This window comes from Panthera leo, chromosome A3, assembly GCF_018350215.1.
Source record: "Panthera leo isolate Ple1 chromosome A3, P.leo_Ple1_pat1.1, whole genome shotgun sequence".
NCBI classification, from domain to species: Eukaryota; Metazoa; Chordata; class Mammalia; order Carnivora; family Felidae; genus Panthera; species Panthera leo.
This window is the reverse complement of record NC_056681.1, coordinates 87231682-87253345: the sequence shown is the minus strand read 5'-3', so window position 1 is coordinate 87253345 and position 21664 is coordinate 87231682. Positions and strand designations below refer to the sequence as shown.

At 44.0% G+C, this 21664-nt stretch overlaps 1 protein-coding gene across 2 annotated transcripts in view; it reads left to right on the top strand.

Annotated features, from left to right (window-relative positions):
* Positions 1-18377: 18377 nt before the first annotated feature.
* TGFA (transforming growth factor alpha) overlaps positions 18378-21664 on the top strand; it is a 111474-nt gene continuing 108187 nt past the window's right edge. For both annotated transcript variants that reach the window (XM_042932607.1, XM_042932606.1), the window contains exon 1: positions 18378-18556. In XM_042932607.1, the coding sequence (XP_042788541.1) occupies positions 18517-18556 (40 nt within the window). In that variant the 5' untranslated portion in view covers positions 18378-18516. The remainder of the gene's footprint in view (positions 18557-21664) is intronic.

Sequence of the window (21664 nt, the reverse complement as noted above, 5' to 3'; positions counted from 1 at the left end):
ATTCTAATTATACATTATATTGAATTTTATACATATGGAATCAATCATGTCGTCTACCAATAAAGTTTGGCTTCTCTCCAAGCTGTATGTTCCACCCCTGCCCCCAAGACTTCAGGTTCTATGTTGCATAGAAATGGTGACAGTGGACATCCCTGTCATGGTTTCAATTTCACAGGGAAAACATTTATTAACTCACCATTAATTATAATACAAGCTATAAGTTTTCTGAGACATACTTTAACCAGATCAAAGATGTTCCCTTCCATTCCTACTTTGCTGAGAATTTTATCATTCTTCTATGTTCAATTTTATCAAGTTCTTTTTCTTCATCTATCAAAAATTTTTTTCTCTATTCTGTCAATACATGAATTACATTGATTTTTGCAAAACTAAATCAAACTTACATTCCTGGAAGAAATTCATTTGGTCATGATGTTGTGTCTTTTAAAATGTCTTCTCTGGGTTCTATATGCTAAAATTTTCATTAGAAGTTTTTATCTTTTTATGAGAGATACTTCCGTATAACTGGTGTAATTATTATTAAAGCCCCCCACTTCACTCTCAATTAGATAAATTAAATGATCACCCTGATAAATACTACATCTTCCTTCATTTTACTGAAGTTGTAACCTTTCTGAAATGTTCTTCTGGTTCTACCATATACTGTTTAAAAGAATCTTCAGAATTCTATTCCCTTTTCCTCATTCTGTAGGATTTTTTACATATGACCAGTTTTCACGTATAAATAAATAGTAGGATTTGGGTGTTTTTTTTTTCTCATCTTGAACTAAGCTGGCCTTTCCAGACTAGATGTTGGTCATCAGTGAGTTGCCCTTGGCCACACGCTTAGTCTACTGCGTGATGAGTATCTCCTTTTCAGACCTGGAATACAAGTTGACATGCACAATGTTCATACCAAATTTCAGTTTTTAGCAGGCATGCACCAAGCCTGGCTCAGTTCTACTGAGGTAGCACATTCCCCCACCTCATTCTCTATTCCTCTGACCTAAGGAGTCACCTGCAAAACTGCAGTTGATAGCATAATAGCATATACTGGTATTAGTGATCTTCCTGTCCCCACCCTTGCTTGTAGTGTTGAACTTGTAAATATTGCACCTCCCAGGATATAATGCAAAATTGCTGGTTCTCTTTCCTCCCACCCCTCCCCCACATATATACACACTTCATGACCAGTTATTTCCTGGGAGGGGCTACCTCCCGACAGATGTAGGATCAGCATCCTCAAAAAGCACTTCCATGGCATATGAGTATCCACCTCATCTTCTACTTGGTACAGACCTTGGATCTCTGTACCTCTAACAAGAAGTAGGGCAGCTAGCTTCCTATTGACTTCTGTTGCATGAGATCTTATGCGGATAGGTTTGTATCAATCCAATGTGTCTCACTTTAGAATTAACGAAAATGCTCCCTAAATCTAGGTAAGCCATTGACTGGGTCGAAGTTTCTAGTATTCCTTTGAGTTCTTGTCTTTCTCTTTGTTTTCATAAGTATCACTGAAAAAAATTTGGGAGAGGCTCTCATACGCTTATAACTAAATGGCATTTAGAGCCAGAAGTCATTTCTTTGTGGCTACCTATTTTTATATGTGTGTCATTAAGGAGAGAGGCAAGTTGCCAGAAATCTGTGAAATAGGACCGTATGGTTTTGGTTGGGCAAGAATGGTGTAAAGAAATAGAGTCCAGGCCTCAGAGAATGCTATTATCTTGTCACTTAAAATAAGCTGTTTATATAGGACCTGATTTTCTCTGTACACATCGGAGGTCACTCCACTGATTTCAGCACAAAGAGACCCCTTTTGCTGTCTCTCCTCCCCCAAGCCCTCTTGACAAGACACTTTTCTAACCATTGGACCACTGCCTTTCCCATCAGTTGAAACTCCTAGAATGCAGACCTCCTGTCAGTACTTTCTCTGCAAAGTGAAAACTTCAGTGTCTGCTGCTTGCTTCTCAAGTCTCCCTTGGTTTATTCTTTTTTTTTTTTTTTTTTTTTTTTTTTTTTTTTTTTCAACGTTTTTTATTTATTTTTGGGACAGAGAGAGACACAGCATGAGCGGGGGAGGGGCAGAGAGAGAGGGAGACACAGAATCGGAAACAGGCTCCAGGCTCCGAGCCATCAGCCCAGAGCCTGACGCGGGGCTCGAACTCACGGACTCAGGGACCGCAAGATCGTGACCTGGCTGAAGTCGGACGCTTAACCGACTGCGCCACCCAGGCGCCCCCCTTGGTTTATTCTTTTACAAGCATTTGATCAGGTGGTTAAGGCTGGAAAAATACAAGAAGAGGAAGGGGTGGTCTGGCAGGACCCATCAGAGGTAGAGGGTGAGCCCTTGGTAAAGATACCTAATCCATAGGGACTGAGGCCCATTCTTAGCAAAAGTCTTTATTCTTCTTACCTTAAAAAAAAAACAAAAACCCAAAAACCTTTTTTCAAAATTTGTGATTTCATACTTGCAGGGCTGATACAGATTTCTCAAAAACATGGATCATGGTAGTTTTATGATTTTGCTTTGGTAAAAGTTTCCAACAAGAGGGTTTGTTATTATTGGAGGATCACAGAATTTTTTGAAGATTAATTCACATATCCATTGAATGAATATTTGTATCAATATTTGGATCAACTACATTGTAGCCTGTTCTAGGCATATAAGCTTCTAACAGGGGAAAGTAAAAGGAGGTTAGAGTGGGAGAGAGCCAAAGCATAAGAGACCCTTAAAAACTGAGAACAAACTGAGTTGATGGGGGGTGGGAGGGAGGGGAGGGTGGGGGATGGGTATTGAGGGGGGCACCTTTTGGGATGAGCACTGGGTGTTGTATGGAAACCAATTTGACAATAAACTTCATATATTGAAAAAAAACTAACAGGGGAAAGTAGACATAAAACTGACAATTTTGGAAGTCCTTACGTAATTATAATTGTGGGATGAGTATAGTAGTTATGAATTTAGATAAAAGACCCTTTACTTTCCCTAAGTCAAATTAAATATTGCCTGAGAATCTACTTGCCCAGAATGGTGAAGTTCTCGCTGGTGACTCCTATTACCCTGGAGCTGATGCCGTCCAGGAAAACAGGGCAGGGCCCCATTGCTCAGGCTGGATGGCTCCCACCTTGGCTGACATTTATCCTGGCCCACATGTCCCTCAGTGGCAGGCGATTCTTCTAGAGGTTCTACCCTCTCCATCCAAGCTTGACCACGAAAGGGTCAAGGGTCAGAAGGGTCCACGTTGGCAGACTTAGTTCCTGGACTCCACAGGCCTTTTAGCAGTTGTCTACCAGAGGTGTTACCTCCAGAGAAGACGGTGTCATCTGTTCAGGCTCACAAAATCAGCAACTTTTCCAGCCCCAATCCTTCATGTTTCCAATGCCTACTTTGGCTCCCACCCACACCCAGGAGGGCCATCACCTCCACATCCTTCAGGGGATCCTTCTATTTAACACCCCAGAATACTTGTCAGCCCAGAAGAACCTAGTGAGGGGTGAGGTAGAACAGAAGAGCATCCATATCTGCATTTGGGGGTCAGATGAAATTCCCTGAGATGGGAACAAAAGAAATGCTAGGAGTGCCCTTGAGAAGCCTGCAGGGTACTGTCAGAGTTCATGGGTGGCCCTGAGCATGTCTGAGGAATCAGAGGAGGCTGCCTTGAGGAAGTGACATTTAGGCTGAGCCATGAAAGGGAGTTGGAGTTAACTAGGAAAGTTTTAGATTCAGTGGCATGGAAGGGTGTGTGTGTGTGTGTGTGTGTGTGTGTGTGTGTGTGTGTGAGAGAGGGGGGGGGTGGTTCTGAGAATGTAGCAAGGGTGAGAAATTTGTTAATGACTTAGAAGGATGACATTTTGATTGTGATCATAGCTTGGTGAGTAGGGCCACTTCAACTAAATCTCATATTTAGATACTTCTAAATGACTTTTGGAGACATTCCCAAGGAAACAGGTATTGGTCCTTACTTCCCAGCTGAACTGTGCAAGAGTCAGGGAATTCCAAGATGTCTCCCCAATTTTAGGTTGCCTAGAATGATCTACAGGGATAAATCATTAAACACGTTCCAGACTCTTCTTTGTTCTGACTTCAATTTCTCTCAAACTGCTCACCACCACCATACATGTGAGAGCATGTTTGGTGCTGAGATCCCTTGTGTGTGACGATGCTCGCAGGTGGAGCCCCTCCCAGAGGAGGCATGCGTGTCATTCCTCACTCTCTTAGTCACCTGCCTCTCTATCAAACTTCTTTTGGCTGTTGAGTTTTAAAATGTTTTTTTTTTAAATTGTTCCTTTCTCTTTTGTCTTTCCCCCCCACCAAGTTTTTAAAAATAAAAAATGGGCAAACCAGCTTTCTTTTTCAGAATCAAAATGAAAACAAAAACAAAAAAAGGAAAAATTACAGTATTTAACCTCTCCCAGTTGGAGTCCCCACAAATAATGCAGCCAAGTCTTACATTTTCATCAGCCCTTCGACATATACTCCACCATCTCTAACTTGGTGCCAAGTTTTACCTTCACTCCCAATTTTGCCAATTCCATTGTCATTTGAAAGGAAAAATCTTTCCCAGTTGCCCAGAAAACTCTAGAGAGGATGACGTGGAATGTGAGAGTCGAATGTAGTTCATGAGGGCCAGACTTAGTTCTCATGTGAAGCTGGTTGCTAACATTTCTATTAGATTGTGCCAATGATTCTCAACTGTCATTTCTGTGAAAAATGGGAAAATTCCTTTCTTCTTCATGCAAGTAGTACATAAAACAGCAGTCTCAGGGGAGCCAGAAGGGAAAATCCAAAGAGGCCAAGAAAGTTTGGAGACCTAAATAATTAATATCACAGCAGGACCATGTTTTTAATTCTTCTTTGCTGCAGGTCCTGGTAGTGGTAATGTCCTCTCCTGGAGAGGTGGCCCTCTAAGAGAGAAGCAGTGACTTTTGTTTAGCTTACAGAAGGTGTAATAGGACAGATCTTTACTGAGCCTACTCTGTGCCACGCCCTGGATTTGGAGTTCAGAGGCCAGTACTCAGATGCTTGCCCTGACACTTCCTTGCTGTGTAACCCTGGACAAATCACTTAGTCTCTCTGACTCTCAGTTCATACATCTATAAAACAGGGCTACACCCATAGCTTCACCACACATGGTTGGTGGCAAGAGCAAATGAGATAAGAATTCAGAAGCCCTTTGTAAGCGGTACCATAAGAGAGAAAGGTTGGTTATCTTACTCGGTGTGATCCAACAGCAATACCATAGAACCTGTCCTTCCTAGGAGGTCCCGACCAGGGGAATTCCAAGGTCTCACCTAACTGGAGAAGCAGGTCACTTGGCAGATTCCTGTCTGGCATCAGGAAGCCTGTAATAGCCAGCAGGCCAGATCTTAGTGATACTTAAGTCAGGGATCGGGCAAGAGGTACTGTAGGCAGGCGTGTTTGCTCTCGGATTCAGGATGCGGTTTCAAGATGCAGGTAAAGGTGAGGTCACGGGCAGGAAACCAGTTGTGCTGAGCTGCTTACTACTATCTTTGCAAACATGTGCCGTTAGGTTTATATGAATGCTCACAAGAAAAAATATTAAAAATCAGAGGTCCAGTTATATTAAGAGTAAGAAATAAAATAACTGCATAGAGTATCTTCCAGACCAGGATAGAGATCAGAGGATTTTTATTGTTGTTGTTGTTAACTGAGAATGACATACCCACTAAAAGGGGAAAAAGTGAAGTGAATCACATCTGGACAAAGGCCAACTAAATTTAGACTTAAAAAAAAAAAAAGATAAAATATTAACATACTCTCCTGAAACTAAGGACAAATTCTAAAACCTTACTTGTTTAAATGAAGTAAACAATCGTTGGACTGCTTAATTTCTTGTGTGGCTGGTAAACAGAGGGAGAAGGTGAGAGATGGCAGAATGAGAGGAAGAGGCAAAGAGGGAGAGGAGAGCAGGGCAGGGTAAGGGGCAGGGTTAGGCAGCAGGAGAGCAAGCTGAAACAGAGTAGAGGGGAGGGAAAGGCGAACCAACAGAAGGTTCTGGAGTCAGTCTGGAGCCAAAGAAACTGCACTTGCCACTTGCCACGTGGACTTCCAGATAACTTATTACTGACTTTTGCCTTCTGGTTATTTGTCCGAGCAATCACTTCTGCTCTAGAAACAGCTCATCTACCCATGGTAGGAAGAAATGCTAGTTTCCACTGGAACTCTGAGAAGTGTGTGATAGAATGGCTTAACTCTTAGGAGTTTTCTTTGTGTGATCTTAGTTCTATCTTAAAATCCACTGGCTTATTTTTTTTTCTATGTTCCTGCTGGTGGCCAATAAAAACTCAGTGGCTAAAGAGAAGTGGGAATGCCCACCTTACCGGCTAGCTAGCTATTCTGCTTGGTGTCTCAGGGTCTCAACTCTAAATAACATCCCTAGAAGAACTGAATGAGGGACTCTCTGGATCTGGAATGTGACAAGCAAATGTCCCTTCAGGCATTTGCCTCTGGTGTTAGTGACTGCTGAGATTCGACAGCGCTGGGGATGATCACGTGGATGTAAACCAGTGTCTCGCGTTTCCCCTTTCAATACCGTCCATTTGCACACCACACACCCCTGATGGGGACACCTCACCTCACAGGTGGCCCTTCTCAATCTCACACTGCTAGAAGAGCTCGTCAGACTCAGAGGGCAGGGTCAGATGTGCAGCACAAAAGCCCCTCCCCTAGGTGTCCACCCCCTTTGACCGTTACTGATGCTATGGTAGCTCCTCAAGAAGGAGCTGGTGTCAGGCAGAACACCACTGTCCATGCAAGCTGTGCTTTGCCAGAGCTACAAGCGCATCGGTTTGGCCCCATCTGCCCAAATTGGGCAAATACTGCGACTGCCTGTCCCATTAGAGGTGACAACAGCTGCAGGTCACAGCAGTAACACGGCTGTGATCACACCCTTTACACACATCGCCTCATTTCAGCTTCATCCAGGACTCTCTGTGCTGGGTGTAAGGATTATCCCCATGGTGCAGGTTAAACAATGGACTATTAGAAAGGTTTAGAAAGTTGTCTTTGGCTCCTCAGTGCCAGAGCTAGGATCTGAACCCAGAAACTACACGCCTGCATACAATTTGTGTCACCGTCACCTTCAAGAGCCTATTCCCTGTAGTCTCAGGCACAGTCTCTCAATGTAGAACCACCTTGACTTTTATGATGTAAAGAATCCTTTGTCTGATAAAACTTCGATCCTTTTGTGGGTCTCATTTCCTAAGAGATGGGGCTTTGAATGAGTATCCGAGAGGAAAAGTGTATTCCGATGTGTGGGAGGTTAGACGGGAGGGAGGGAGGACAGGGCGTGGCCATGAATCTGTGGGTGCTTCCAGCCTGTAATGGGCTTGTTGCAAAAGGTCAAAAGTCACTTGTTCCAGCTGACCAAGGTATTGGGAATGCCCCATTTCCTGGGAAATGAATGGACAATTCAGGGGCCTAGTCAGTCACTGCTACTTCTTAGCTTTTATACCATAAACCTAAAAAAATAATAAAATAAAATAAACAAGGGAAGCTCTTGAAGACTCCCTCGGCAATCTAGTCTGATTGATTTTTATTCAGGGAAGATGCCAAAAAGTCCCCAATTCACATTTTTTTTGGTAAGAAACTGAAAAGAAGGAAAATTCAAATGTTTTTGCTGTCCTTCATTTGAGCGTTTCTAATCCAAAGTAAACAGGGGACCTCTGTCCTTTGTGCTGGACAGTGGCAGACACAGGGCCCTTGTTCGAGGAGCGCGGTATCGGCCCATCACAGGCCGGGCACACACTGAGGCCCTGTGTCTCGAAAGTGAGATGGGGCCCATTCCTGCCCCTGCTGGGGCAGCAGCGCAAACAGTTGGTGTTCAAACTTCATCTCTCCAGACCCACCCATGGTCACCTCTACCGTGAAAAGTGGCTCTTTCTCGGCAACTCTGAAATCCACCACACTGCCCCTCACTGCCTTTCTTTCTGAAAGAAATCAGTTTCTTCACTGTGGAATATTTAAATCAGAAGTACAGAGAATAGACAGAGAATCCCTCACTTTAACCACCCAGACACAAGGGTCAGGCGTTTCGGTATCTCTATAGCCTCTTTCTGTTTCTCTCTGTGTGTTTGGATCATACTGTACATTTGTTAGGAATGTATTGTAAAGAATCCCTCGAAGCATGTCAATTGGATTTAAGAATTAAATGTAAAAGGTGTTGGAATAAGTATAAATGAATATTTCAGTTGCTGTTAACCTGGAGTCCATGCATAATCTTCAGGGTCTGTAAATGCATATAATAATATGCACAATTTGGTATATAAATGTAGATAGAAGCAGATAAGGATACAGATACAGACAGAGCTGTCTGGGGATGGTGGGGAAGACACTTCATAGTTTTCATTAGATTCTCCAAGGTACATGTGACCCCCAAACCTATGATTTATATTATCTTGGCTTGGGGAAAAATACCTAATACAGGAAACTGCCTACCACACAGCTGGTTGGAGTGTTAATTTGTTAAACTTTTCTGTAGGACACTTTGGGTACCCTCGTGTGTGTGTGTGTGTGTGTGTGTGTGGTTTAAAATACACATAAGAACATATTATGAAGTTAAAATAATGCAAAACAGTGTAAATTAAGGGACAGAGATAGACAAATTAGTAATACAGAGTATAAAGCCTGGGATGGGCGGGACCAAGAACATAACAGATTTGTGGTATGGTGAAGGTATTATTGCAAATCAGTGCAGAAAGAATTGGGAAAGTTAACGAGTTCCAAAAACCTTAAAGTTCTTCACTACCAAATCAAATTGTATGCAGAATGTTAATTAGCATTCTTGTTTGCTTCCTGCCTGCTAATGGGAATGCTTCTAATGTTTTCAGATGAAGGATTTTATGCATGCTGATTTGACACAGGATTTCCTTATGTTAATGAAGTAGCCTATTTCTAGGTAACTAAGAACTTTTCCCACAACTATAGAGATAATTATATTTTATCTTTGATTTTAAAATGTGAAAAAGTGGGGGTGCACTTGGGTGGTTCAGTCGGTTGAGTGTCCGACTTGGGCTCAGGTCATGATCTCACGGTTTGTGGGTTTGAGCCCCATTTAGGCTCTGTGCTGACAGCTCGGAGCCTGGAGCCTGCTTCCGATTCTGTGTCTCCCTCTCTCTGCCTCTCCCCTGATCGCGCTGTCTCTCTCTCTGTGTCTGTCTCTCTCTCTCAGAAATAAACATTAAAAAAATTAAAATGTGAAAAAAAGGGCACCTTTTTTTGGGTAGCTGAGTAGGTTAAATGTCTGACTCTTGATTTTGGCGCAGGTCATGATCTCACAGTTCGTGAATTTGAGCCCCACCCTGGGCTCTTTGATGACAGCACAGAGCCTTCCTGGGATTCTCTCTCCCTCTCTCTCTGCCCCTCCCCTGCTTGCGTGCACTCTCTCACTCTCTCTCTCAAAATAATAAATACATAAACATTTAGAAATAAATAAAATATGGAAAAAGTGTAATTACACGTGGGATGCATTTATCTAGACTTATGGTGATCATTTTGCAGTATATACAAATATTGAATCATTACGTTGTACAGGTAAGATTAATGTTATATGCCCATTACATCTCAACTTAAAATGTAATTATTTACGTTGATAAAATATTACCTGAATTACCAGAGCAAACTCTACTTAGCCATAGTAAATTGTTTTAAATAACATTTTGGATTTGATTTGCTAACATTGTATTTTACTTTTTTTCATCTGTGCTTTTAAGTCAGATTGGTCTTTAGTTTGGGCTCCTCCCCCCCTTTTTTATTTATTTTTTCACTTTTGTTAGTTTGGGATATCAGGGTTATTTTAGTTTAAAAGACTGAATTGGGATACTTTTTATCCTCTTTTATGTTCTAGAACTTTTATATAGCAAGGACATTAAATTCCTCGAGGGCTAAAAGAAATATACTTTATAACTGTGGAGAAGGCATCTTTTACAGAGTAACTGTTTAACAACTTTTCCATTTCTTCTCTGATTATTAGTCTTTTCAAATTTCTACTTCTTCTTAAGCCAATTTGGCAATTATATTTTCCTAGAAAAGTTAATAGTTTTAATGAGTTTTCAAACTCATTGAGTCATACATACTATTTTCTTATAATTTAAAGATCTTTTCTACATATGTTCTATCCTACTTCTCATTCCCAATGCTGTAAAGTTTTCCTCTTTTTGCCATACTTTTACCATTCTTCTCAAAAATGTTCTCGCATTTATTCTCTGATTTTTTGCTTTTCCTAATTCATTAATTTGTGCCTTAATTGTGTGACCTCGTATTTCTGCTTTCCTTAGAGTTTTCTTCTTTTAATTTCTACTTCAGTTAAATTGGTACTTCATTGTCTATTATTTCTTAATAATAAAAGAAAATTTGTGGCTACAAATGTTTCTTTGCACAGCTTTGGCTGAATCCCCAAATGTTTTCATTACTTACTTCATTGCATAATTTTAATTTTTCTCTTAGATCCAAGAGTAATTTAGGAAGCCAAAATTTTATTTCCAAGTGATTGTACATTTAAGTTGTCCTTTGTTATTAAGTTCTAATTTAATTGTATTGTAGTTAGTGACTGTAGCCTAAACAGTTTTTTCTTCTTAGAATTTTTTAAGGTTTCATTTGAGGGTCAGCATACAATCGTTCCTTAAACATCTTCTATGAATATTTGAAAGGAATGTGTTTATATTTGCAGAAGAGAACATCTTGATTTGTATATATGAAATTAATTGTATTAGATAAATTATTCAAATTCATCACAACTTTACTTAATTTTTACCCTTTTGAGGTGCCACAGATAGAAAGAAATGCTCAGATTTCAAAAAGCATATCCATTATCTATTGCTACATAACAAACTATTATCTATTACTACAAACAAACCCAAAATTTATAGTTTAAAACAATGACATTTGATTATTTTTCATGACTCTGTGAGTTGGCTGGGTTCACTCTTCCAACTGAATTCAACTGGTGGACCAGACGTGGCTAGGTTAAGGAATGGTGGCTTCTTTCTGCCCCACGTGGCTTCCCATCCTCTGGTAGACTAGATGGAGCTTCTACCCATGACGGCAGAAAGCAAGCTGTAATGCACAAAAGTGTTTGTAACTATTTGCTTGTACCATCCTTCTTGTTCACTGAAGTCCCACTGAACTAAGCAAGATGCATGGCTCAACCCGGATTCAGTATGGGAGGGGACTACACAAAGCCATGGGTGACAGGAAATATGCTTCACTGGGGGGCCATTAACGTGACATTCTGCCACACATGGACTATAATTTGTCTCTTCAGTCCTTCTTATCTCCTTATATTTCTAATAGTTTTGACCAAAATGATCTGGTTTGTAATCTAATTCCTCTTTTTTTTATCCTACAAATTTTAGTTTTCTCATAATTATATTGCCTCATCAGATTTCTTTTGGTCTGCACTTACAGGGCAATTGTTTTAGCTTTTTTTTTTTTTTAAGTTTATTTATTTATTTTGAGAGAGAGAAAGGGAGAGTGGGACAGGGGCAGAGAGAGAGGGAGAAGAATCCCAAGCAGGATCCACACTGTCAGCACAGAACCTGGTGTGCGGCTCGAACCCATCAACCATGAGATCATGACCTGAGCCAAAGTTGGATGCTTAACCTACTAAGCCACCCAAGCACCCGTTTTTGCTTTTTGTATCACTGTTGAGTCTGTTTCTTAAAAGCTTCTAGTTAGATTTTGTCTTTTAAAAGGTCAGTTAAAGTTATTAATGTTTAATGGGAATACAGATACATTTATGCTTGCTTAATACCATCTGATCATATATGTGCTTTCTGTTTTTCACATTTCTTGCTAACTCAATCTCCCTCCCTCCCTCTGTCTCCCCCTCTCTCCCTCCACTCCCTTTTTCCTCTAGAAATTTGAATGTTACATGTTCAATTTTTGTTCTGTTACTGGTTACTTTTAAAAATGTTTAGTGATTTGATGTCTCTATCAAACAAAAGGATTTTACAGCAGCTCTTCGAGGAAAAAGGACAAAATAAGCACATTTTTGCTTTCCCTTCTCCTATGCCATCCTGTCCTCCAAGTGTCTATAATAACCTGGGCCTTTAGATTTAGATGATTATGATTACTTAACTCTAAATCCTAACCAATGCATATATGTGTTCTTTCAAGAATTATCTTCTATAATTTTATTAAATTTCCAACCATACCGTCACCTTCACATATCAAAGTACCTAACAGTGGCTTTGACATTAAGGGCATTTAATTACACCATACAGAAAGGAGGGTGGAGGGAGGCAGGTCCATGTTGGTTCAGTAGCTCTTAAATGTCAAGGTGCTATGTGGGCCTCTCTCAGATTCTCTTGGCCTTCTCCTCGTGGTCACAAGGTTGATGTCATACTCCAGATATTTCATCCCTAGACAACCATCTTCAAGGGAGGAAGAAAGGTCAGGCCACCTCACTACCCGTCTATATCAGGAAGCAATTCTTCCCCCAGAAGCCTGACAGGAGACTTTCCCTGACATTTCATTGGTCAGAACTCAGTCACATACCCAGCCCTCGGCCAAACGTCAACAATGAGCAATGAGTTGTCTTGCTTCACCCTCTGGGTCAGGGCATGTTGTGATCACACAAAATTGGGATTCTCTTAGTAGGAAGGGAAGGAAAATGTGCATCCTTCTGGCATCCACAGGAATGCCACAATGTATTCAAAATCAGGCATAAGGTTCATTCATTAAGTTCTATTGTTTCCATCACTCACCGCCATTTCTTTTACACTATTTCTCTTACATTGTTGAGTTTATTTGCTTTTCTGGAACACTTTTATGTAGAGTCTTTTTTTTTTTTTTCTCAGTTGGGTAGTATCTGAATAGTTTATGTTTTTTAGAGCTGCTTGTCTAAGATATCTTGATAAGAAACAAATTTGTGTCACAGTCCTCTCCCCTCAAAATTCCATGCATATTGCTTTGTGGTCTTTGGCATTTATGTAGCAAATGCAAAGATGATTTTTTTTTTCTTTCTGAGGTAAGCTGAATTCTTTTGAGTGACTTCACAAAACAGAGAACACTCTACTTGTCCATTGTTGAATCCCTAGTGCCTAACTCAGTGCCTGGAACATAGCAGGCTTGTCATGAATGAATGGATGAAAGAAAACAATTAAGAGCCAGTTGTCTGTGGAGACTCTCAAAAGAGCAGTTTCGCCTTCATATTAAAGAGTTTCTTTTCCCTGCACGTAACCACATCAAGCTAGCTCCTTGGCAATGTTCTCTCTGTGCCAGGCATCAAATGTGAGCCCCCAGTGGGACCCTTGTCCTGTGTGCACCCCCATACCTGGGCAATCCTGCATGCTTCAAGACGAAGGAGATTTGCCCCTCCTGACTTTTCTGGGATTAATTTTTGCCCACAGCCCTTGTCACCACCAATTCTGGGAGCATCACTGGGTCCTGGTGGGGGTCCCTCCCTGGAGAGGCGGTTCTTTTCTGTGAGGGGAATTGAAGGTTGTCAAACCCTTCTCTCAAACTGGTTTCATCTGCATTAAGTCTCACAGAAATTCCTTGAAATGTCTGGTATGTGGGTGTAATCCTTCTTCAGTTTTGAAGAATGACAGATTTTCCCCTATCATTATTTTCCTTTGGCTGTTTCAATGGGAGTTTGGAAGAAAGGCAGGATGAGAAGTTCAATGTGAGGGTTTAAATGCCTGTCACAGAGTGGAAGTCTGTCCTTGTACTTTTCATAGGCCCTTTAGACAAAGTCCCCTCCACCTTATAGACCTATGGGATGTATAACCCCTCCTGGCGTCACTGACTCCTCCGATGTAGGGTACAAGAACAGTTTCTCCTCTATCAGCTCTATGCTCCCTTTCTGGGCACGTTATGAAAAGATTTTTAATATCTTGGCTTTGTCTTTTCTCTGTCTCAACTTTTATCTCTCACAATTTCTTTTGTCCTTTTCCTCTGAGCTTAAGGAGAATTTCTTGAGTTTATCAGGCAGATTGAGCCATCACTGAAAACTAAATTACCCACTCCTCTTTGTACCTCTCTTTCTTTGATTTCTCCTTGCTCAGTTCTTTATGCTTCCTTTTCGCTGCCTCCCTGTTGCTTTTCTGGATCATCACTACCCTATTTCCATCAAAATTGTTAGTTTTGCTTGCCTAAGGATTTCTAGGTGTTTAATTTAGGACTTTTCCCTCCAACTCCTGAGAATTCTGGGGCCGATCTTCTTCTCAGAAAGCTGTGGCTGTTGGGGCAAGGGCAGCAAAGACAGGATCGAGGGCATAGCTCTTCTGCCTCCAAGCGTGCTAGCTGGAATGGTTTGACATCAGCTGAGCCGCATCCTCTACTGCATCCTGGTCAGCTAGGCCGTTCACAAACTATATGAGCAAATGAATGTCTTTAGTTGTAGCAGCCAGCTGGTAACTGTCTCAGAAACTCTGACCCGTGCCTTAATGTCCTGGAGCTGCTTAGACCACATGTAGAGCCATCAACCTCCAGACTTCATGACTGGGCATTAGAGCCATGCTGTGATATCCCTTGTGGAGGACAGAGCCAAGCTCAATATATAACTTCAGTGTGCATTCCGGAAGTAGGCTTGAGAGCTGGAGGGTGGAAGACATTAAGCAGAAGGTCAGATCAGTCTCTGGAGAACATTGGCCATGAAAATCACCCAGGTAGCTGAGGATGAAGCAAATGCCTCTCAGGGCTTCACACCCCACCCATTATGCTGATGAAAACTGTAAAAATGATTCAGCACAAAGTTTCCTATTTTTTCTTTTGGCTACAGGTAAGGAGGACACTGATAGCTGAGGCTGCAGAGGGGGCTGATACTTGGACAATACCTTACATTGGACTAGATTTCTGTTCCTAAATCCCTCCGCACAGTCAAATCTCCTGTCTAAACACAGTTCTCCAGAGTTCTTTATAAAACCTTTCTTTCTCTCTCTCTCCCTCTCTCTCATACACAGATGACATTTGACTTTTGCCATCCTATTGGGCCAGGCACCCCTTCCTGTTTTCCCTCAGAGCACTCCATCTGCGGCTGCCACCCGAAACCAACTCTGGTCATTGCTCTCTGAAGCTTGTCTGTAGGAATCGCAGTCCATTCAGTGCTGTGGCCCAGAGCCGTGCTTCCTCCCCAAGAGTGTCCAGGCCATTTACTCCCTAATATCTTGGGTAACTGCCGAGCTCAACAGCAAGCTTAGCTGGCTTGAATCATTCAGGGAAGACTCTGGTGCTTATGGCCCCATAATCACTTCCCAGATGAATCAGGAAGGAGGGGGAGGCTGATTACAGTGAAGAAGGGGACTCTTTAAACCATACACTCTGTAATAAGTATGTAGAAGGAAGGGGAAAAGTGACAGTGGGATTTTACCAGCTTCTGAGTAGAACATAACATAGTTCTCTTGTTTGCACAGGGAGGAGAGGCTGTCACTGGCTTAGTACAGAAGGGACTGTCCTTGAGCTCAAGGCCAGCTGAAGCAAGGGTGTGCAAAGGCAGCCCAGGCGTATTCCTGGTGGGAAGGCCACGCAGTCACCAGGCCCCACATGCACACAGAAACCAGGTGGCCTGGCGAGGGAGCTGCAGCGCCTGTAGGTGAAGGAACACACTCACATCTCTGCAGAGCTTTAGGGGCCACAGCTAAAACTTCATGCAGCTCAGACAGCAACGTATTCCATACGGCTAAAACACAAAAAGAGCACACCACCCTTTAAAAAAAAAATGATTTCTTGGCTCTAAACAGCATTCTGTAATTTTCCCCCCTCTTTACTCTTATACCACAGGCTGAGAAACTAAATCCATGGCTCCCAATGAGCCTATGAAACTCTCCCCATAGGAAGGTGCGCACACACGCACACACACACACACACACACACACACATGAACAGGCATGAGCAAAGGAACTGATACGGAAGTGATAAAGGTAATGGTAGGAAATTGAGAGAGGAGAAAATATGTCCACTGAGAGAGATTTTCTTTAAACAATAGCTATATTTTTTGATAAATACTGTGCTACACATGCAAATAAATTCTTGCATCTAGTCCCCACATCAGCCCAGTGAGTTCAGTATTATCCTTATTAAAAATGTGGTAACTGAGGCAGCAAAGCATAGAAGCCAACATATCAGCCTTGAACCAGCTCGTTTTGCTTTCAAAATCAGGCTCTCGCAGGCTTTGGAACTCTGGTTATTTTCTAAGTTCTCTGGGTCTCAATTATTTTCAAATAAAAGGAAGATGGACTCTACCTCATAAGGGTTGCTATGAGGATTCAATGAGATGTGGAAGACGCCAAAGGCAGAATGTTCACATTTTAGGATATTGGGTTTCCTCCTACTTCTATAAATAAGTGTTCAAAAACTACCTCAACTCAGTTTACCAAGAAATGCTACAGATGTTTTTTTAAGAAAATGTTGATTATCTGTTTGACTTGAATGAGTTGGAAGGTTTATAAAACTGCACATGTGGGCTGGCTCCTGAACATGTTGGTGGAGAATTAATGATTCCAAAGCATTCGATGTACTTTGATTTGAGTACTCTTTAGTTTACAAGATATCAAATTATCTCTTGATTAAAAAGATTTTACAGACCTGAAGGGGATAAGCTCATTGGTTTGATTCTGCTGCTACTTCCCCCCACCTACGACTTTGTGTGTGGGCAGGAGAAAGAGAAGGGGAGACTGCTCAACCCACTCTTGCCAGCCTGGACAGCCAGCTCTCAGCCACAGTGAACTTGATGTGTGCATTCTAGCAGGAAACGGGGCGATGGGTCCATTCTCCAGTCCTAGCTGGGGGTCCTGGAGAACAGGAGAAGGCCATTGAAAATGGATTTCTTCCCTCCTGTAACCAAGGCAGGCCAGTCTAGGAAGGAGATGGAAAAGCCATCAAAATAGGTTAACACCAGCCTAAAGAGGTGAACACTGAATCAGGGAGTCAGGAACCACTTACTAAAGAGAGAGTCTGTGTGCATTCACCCTGTACAAGCATGGTATGGATACAGGAAAAGGTGCACTCCAGGACTTAGCACACAACCCTCACTGCAGATTATTAAAGGTTGAGAGAACAGCAAGGTATCCTCTGACAAATGTATTGAAAGGAATGGCTTCTCAAAGTAAATTCACACTGTTTTCAAAATCCCTTTCTACACTGGTATTTGCTGCCAAATGTCAAGGCCAATGGCCTGATGCTTCCTTTTCAGAATTAGGCCCCTCAGCTCATATGAAACAAACTTAACAGAAGTCAAACCTGAGAGTCCGAGTTTTAGGCCAAGAAAACATCAGGAGACTCCCCCCATCCCCATCCTCCAAGGAAAGTGGGTGTATCTCCTCCTAGTCTGGCGGGGCCAGGAGAAGAGTGTCCCTCAGCTTGGGGCATCTGGTATAGGATGGGTCACTGCCTCCTGGGAGCATACTGTCCCCTATGGACCGTCCTAAGGGAACTTATGGATGGTCCCCAAGAAACCTATGGTTCGTCCATTCTCTACCCAGAATGTCTTCCCTCTTCACTTCCCCAAATTCCAGCACTGGGGGCGAGCTCCAGGCCACAAATCCTGAAAGGGACACCCAGGTGGCTCCAGCCCATACATCCCTCTCTCTGGGCCCACCAGGCTGCATGCTAGCTACCCTGTTCTTGGCCCCGGCTGCCTGTGGCGGGGTCGGGGTGGGGGGCGGCCTGAATGGTAGTAATAATGGTGGATAACCAGGTGCCCCTTAGAGACCCATCTTCATTATTAATCCCAGGCCAGATGTGCGGAAGCTCGCTGATCTCAACAACGCCGCCTGACAACTTGGGGTGGCTGTGCCCTGGCCGGCATCCCTAGAATCGAGAATTCTCAGCTGGGATAGGGGTGCAGGTTGGAAACCTGGTTTAACAAATTCTTTGCTGGATACTGGGGAGCCCTTTCCTCTGGCCAAGTCTTTGGCAGGCGGCGGGCGAGGCTCTCAGGTCCCGTTCCGGGGCGCGTCTGCAGTCCCAGCGGGGAGAGCCCCCCGCAGCGGCCGTCCGCGCAGGTGCCGGACGCCCGGGCGGCTCCGCTCCCCCGCGCAGAGCCTGGAAGCGACCACCGCGCCCGGACGCTCGAGCCCCGCCGCGGCCGCACTGCGCTGCTAGTCTGAGGGTGGTGTCTGAAGTCGGGCGCTTCCTGCCTTTCCCTCCGCCTGGGTGCCCGGCTAGCGCGGCGGGGTTCCGAGATTCCCCGCTCGCCCCGCCCCGCCCGCCGCCCGCGCCCTGCACAGTGCGCGCGGCGTCCCCGCCCCCAGCCCCAAACCCCCACCCGCTGTGGCCGTAGGGGGGCACCCCCATCGGGGAGGGAGGGTGGTCCGCAGTGGCCCGGTCCCCGAGTGGCGGAGAGGTGACGGTAACCGCCTTCCCATTTCCGCCCGGCCGGCCGCGCGTCAGGGTGAGTGCGGCAGAGAGCGTTCGGTCCTGCCTCCGCCCGCCCGCGCCGGGGGCTGGCCTTGCCTCGCCGGCGCCTTTTTCCCCCGCAGCGCGGCGCCGCTTCGCCACTCGGGCACCGCAGGTAGGGCAGGAGGCTGGAGCGCCTGCTGCCCGCCGCCCGTAAGATGGTCCCCTCGGCTGGACAGCTCGCCTTGCTCGCGCTGGGTACGTACGCTGCCTGCTGCGCGCCCTGAGCCACCTGCCCTCGGCGACACCCCGCTTTCCGCTGGCCCCTCCATTTCTTTTTCCTGGGGGTTTTCTGCGCCCGCCTAGGAGAGTCGAGGGAGGTTCATGCTTTTCAAGGGTTGGAGGCTGGGGGTGGGGGGCAGTGGAAGTCACGAGGGCTTACTAGGGTTTTGGAGGAGCCCATTCCAAAGAGGGGGACCGTCGAGCGCCCAGGCTTTCCCCGGGGAGTGGCCGCCTGGGCCGTGCGTGAGAACGCCGGCCGGGGAAGGGGAAGCGGTGTGCGAACCGGCTTGAACTTTAATCCGCCGCGGCTCGGTGTTCGTACACTTGCCCACACCTACCTGCATACCTGGCTGTCTCCAACCAAGCCCGTCCTCACTGGTGGCGGTAAGCATAGACGCGGAGAAGGTGGCTGGCGTCAGACCCTATGCCTCTTCCCGGTCGTATCCCCTGCCTACCCCTGAGACCCAGTGACGGGCAGAAGGTCACAATCAGCAGAGGAGCCCTCAATCTTCTAACTTCAGGAGCTCTTGAGCTTTGGGGTATGTTTTGGATTTTTGTGCGGATTAATTGTGCTTTTAATTAACTTCCCTGGGAGAAGTGGTTTAAGTGTCAGCCGAGGGCAGGAGTGAAACCCTAGACGGAGCGTTGCCAATTTCCTTTGCGTTTGTTCTTGGAAGGGAACGCGAGTTGGGGGAAGGGAGGGAAAGTTAAACTTGCCAAACCTGGGTCTCGTCTGTGGAGCCCGTGAGTTTTTCCGCGGTGAAGTTCACAGGACCGTATGTAAGGGGTAAGGGGCGCAGTGCAGTGCGCTGCCTGGCGGGCTCTCGCCCCTCTCCGTGCCGGGCCTCTCTGCTATTGAGATAGCTGGTTAACAGCCCAGGTGTTCAGGTTTATTGGTGCAGCTTCCGTAAAATGAATTGCTCAGTCGACATCCCCTGAGCTTAACCCTATAAAGCAAGTTGCTCCTACCTGGATAATTTACTGTAGCCTGAGAAAAGCTGTGGAGCCCTTCCCCTCAAAAAATGCCCAGAGCCGCAGCCTCACCCAGTTCCTGTACAGTTTCAGAGGGCTCACGGACCCGCCTGTAATTCTGCCCATGAAACGCTGGTTAAGAACCGCAGCAGGAGGGGAGGCATCGTTTTAGAGGGAAACGGAGCAGTGGTGGAACCCAGGCTCAGAGATGCAGCTTACCCTGAAACTCACCAACAGGTGGCATGATTATGGATGGCTTTTCCTCCCCGTTTACAAAACCTTTTTAATTTTTTGTATTGACGGTTCTGATTTTAGATGGTTTTTAAAGCAACAAAACATTACTGGTACATCAGAAGCCTCCTGTCTGCAGGTGCCTTTGTAGTGTTTTTTTGTTTGTTTGCAAATTCTGGTAGTAATAATAGCTTATGCTATTTGAGCACTTACTCTGTGCCAGGCACTGTTCTAAGTGCTTTTCATTTAATTAATAAGTGCTATTCATTTAATTTTCCCACCAACCTGATGAAGAAGGTATTATCTTCCCTGTTTTACAGAGGAGGAAGGTGAAGTACCCAAAGCCCACAGTGAGTAAGTACTTAGGCCAGGATTGTTAGAGTGTGGGAGAATCAAGGGGTTGAAAGGTCACTTAACTGTGGTTGGTCACTAGAGTCCCATCTCCCAGTTTGGGGACTTTTCCTGAAGGTGAGATTATATGGAATACCCTAGAACTTGCTGTTAAATTGGGTTTTCTGTTGGACTCCTAGGATCTGAAGGCGGTCTTAGGTTATTCAGTGAAAATTAGAGGCAGGAAAAGATGGTGAACAAGTTTGAAGGCACCTTTGAAAGTTGCCCTGCCCTTGCCCATGAAGATTGCATGCATTCGTCATGTTATTTTTCCTTTTTGCCTCGGAGTTCAACCTGAACTTTGTTTCTTAAGAAAAGAATGTATAAACTTAAAAAGATTGATCAGTATGTAAAAGCTGGCTCATACAGTTCTAAAATATGAGCAGTTTCACTGGGTGTTGTATGGAAACCAATTTGACAATAAATTTCATATATAAAAAAAATAAAAAAATAAAGAGCTTTACCAATCCCCAAAAATAAATAAATAAATAAAAATAAAATATGAGCAGTTGGAAAGAGAAAAAAAAAGGAAAAAGAAGGTAGGAGTACTTTACACCAGTTTTTTTATTTATATTTCTTTTTTCTTAAGGCTTTAGTTCTGATCATTGACTACAACTTCTGCCTCCCACCTCACTTTCTGCTAGATTACTGAATAGCACTCATCAGTGCCACATGCATCTTTAATTTGCACATTTCCTCTCTAATTTCTCTTAAATTGGTTGAAGGCAGTTCCAGGCAAATCGGCAAATCTAGAAAGCCGAGATCTCTCCCCTCCTCCCCAATCTTTGTGGAGACAGTCTGAAAAGAAACTGGTTGTTTGGAGTCTCAGCTGATGCTCCTGATTACTTGGAACCTGAGCGATGATTGATGTTTTGGCTGGAAGAGTGTGGAGACTGTTGCTTAAATGGCAACATTGGAAATGTGATCCGGGTTCCTGTGGTGGCTGCCTCCATGTCAGATTTCCGTCCCTGACCAGGCACACCTCATAGGAGCTTGGCACCTTCAGTCCCACATCCTCCTCTGTGAGCAGGGAACAAGATGGTGTGATCCTGGGCAAGTCACTTAGCTTTTCTGTGTCTTGTTTTGCTCATCTGTGAAATTAACAGGATTGTTGGATATATTTAACGAACATAGAATGGTGCCTGTCACGTAGTAAGAATTGAATTAATCTTAATCTTAGTGCCATCATCACCATTGTTGTTATAACTTTGAACCCCATAGAATTCCAGATGTTACAGCAGATTGTGTCCATTCTGTAGCTGGAAAGTTTGTCTGTCTTATCTTCTAGCTCCCCACCTTTCCTAAGCCAGAAAATACCACCCAACCTAAAAACCCACTTAATGATTTAGTGAGGGTCATTTGGCAGATGCCAATTCAAGCAAGTTTGGGATTTTTTTTTTTTTGGACGTCATGAATTCTTTAATTTTTGATGCAAAACATTTGGATTTTCTCAGTGTTCAGTGGTCGGTTTATTGAAGTCAGCACTAAGTT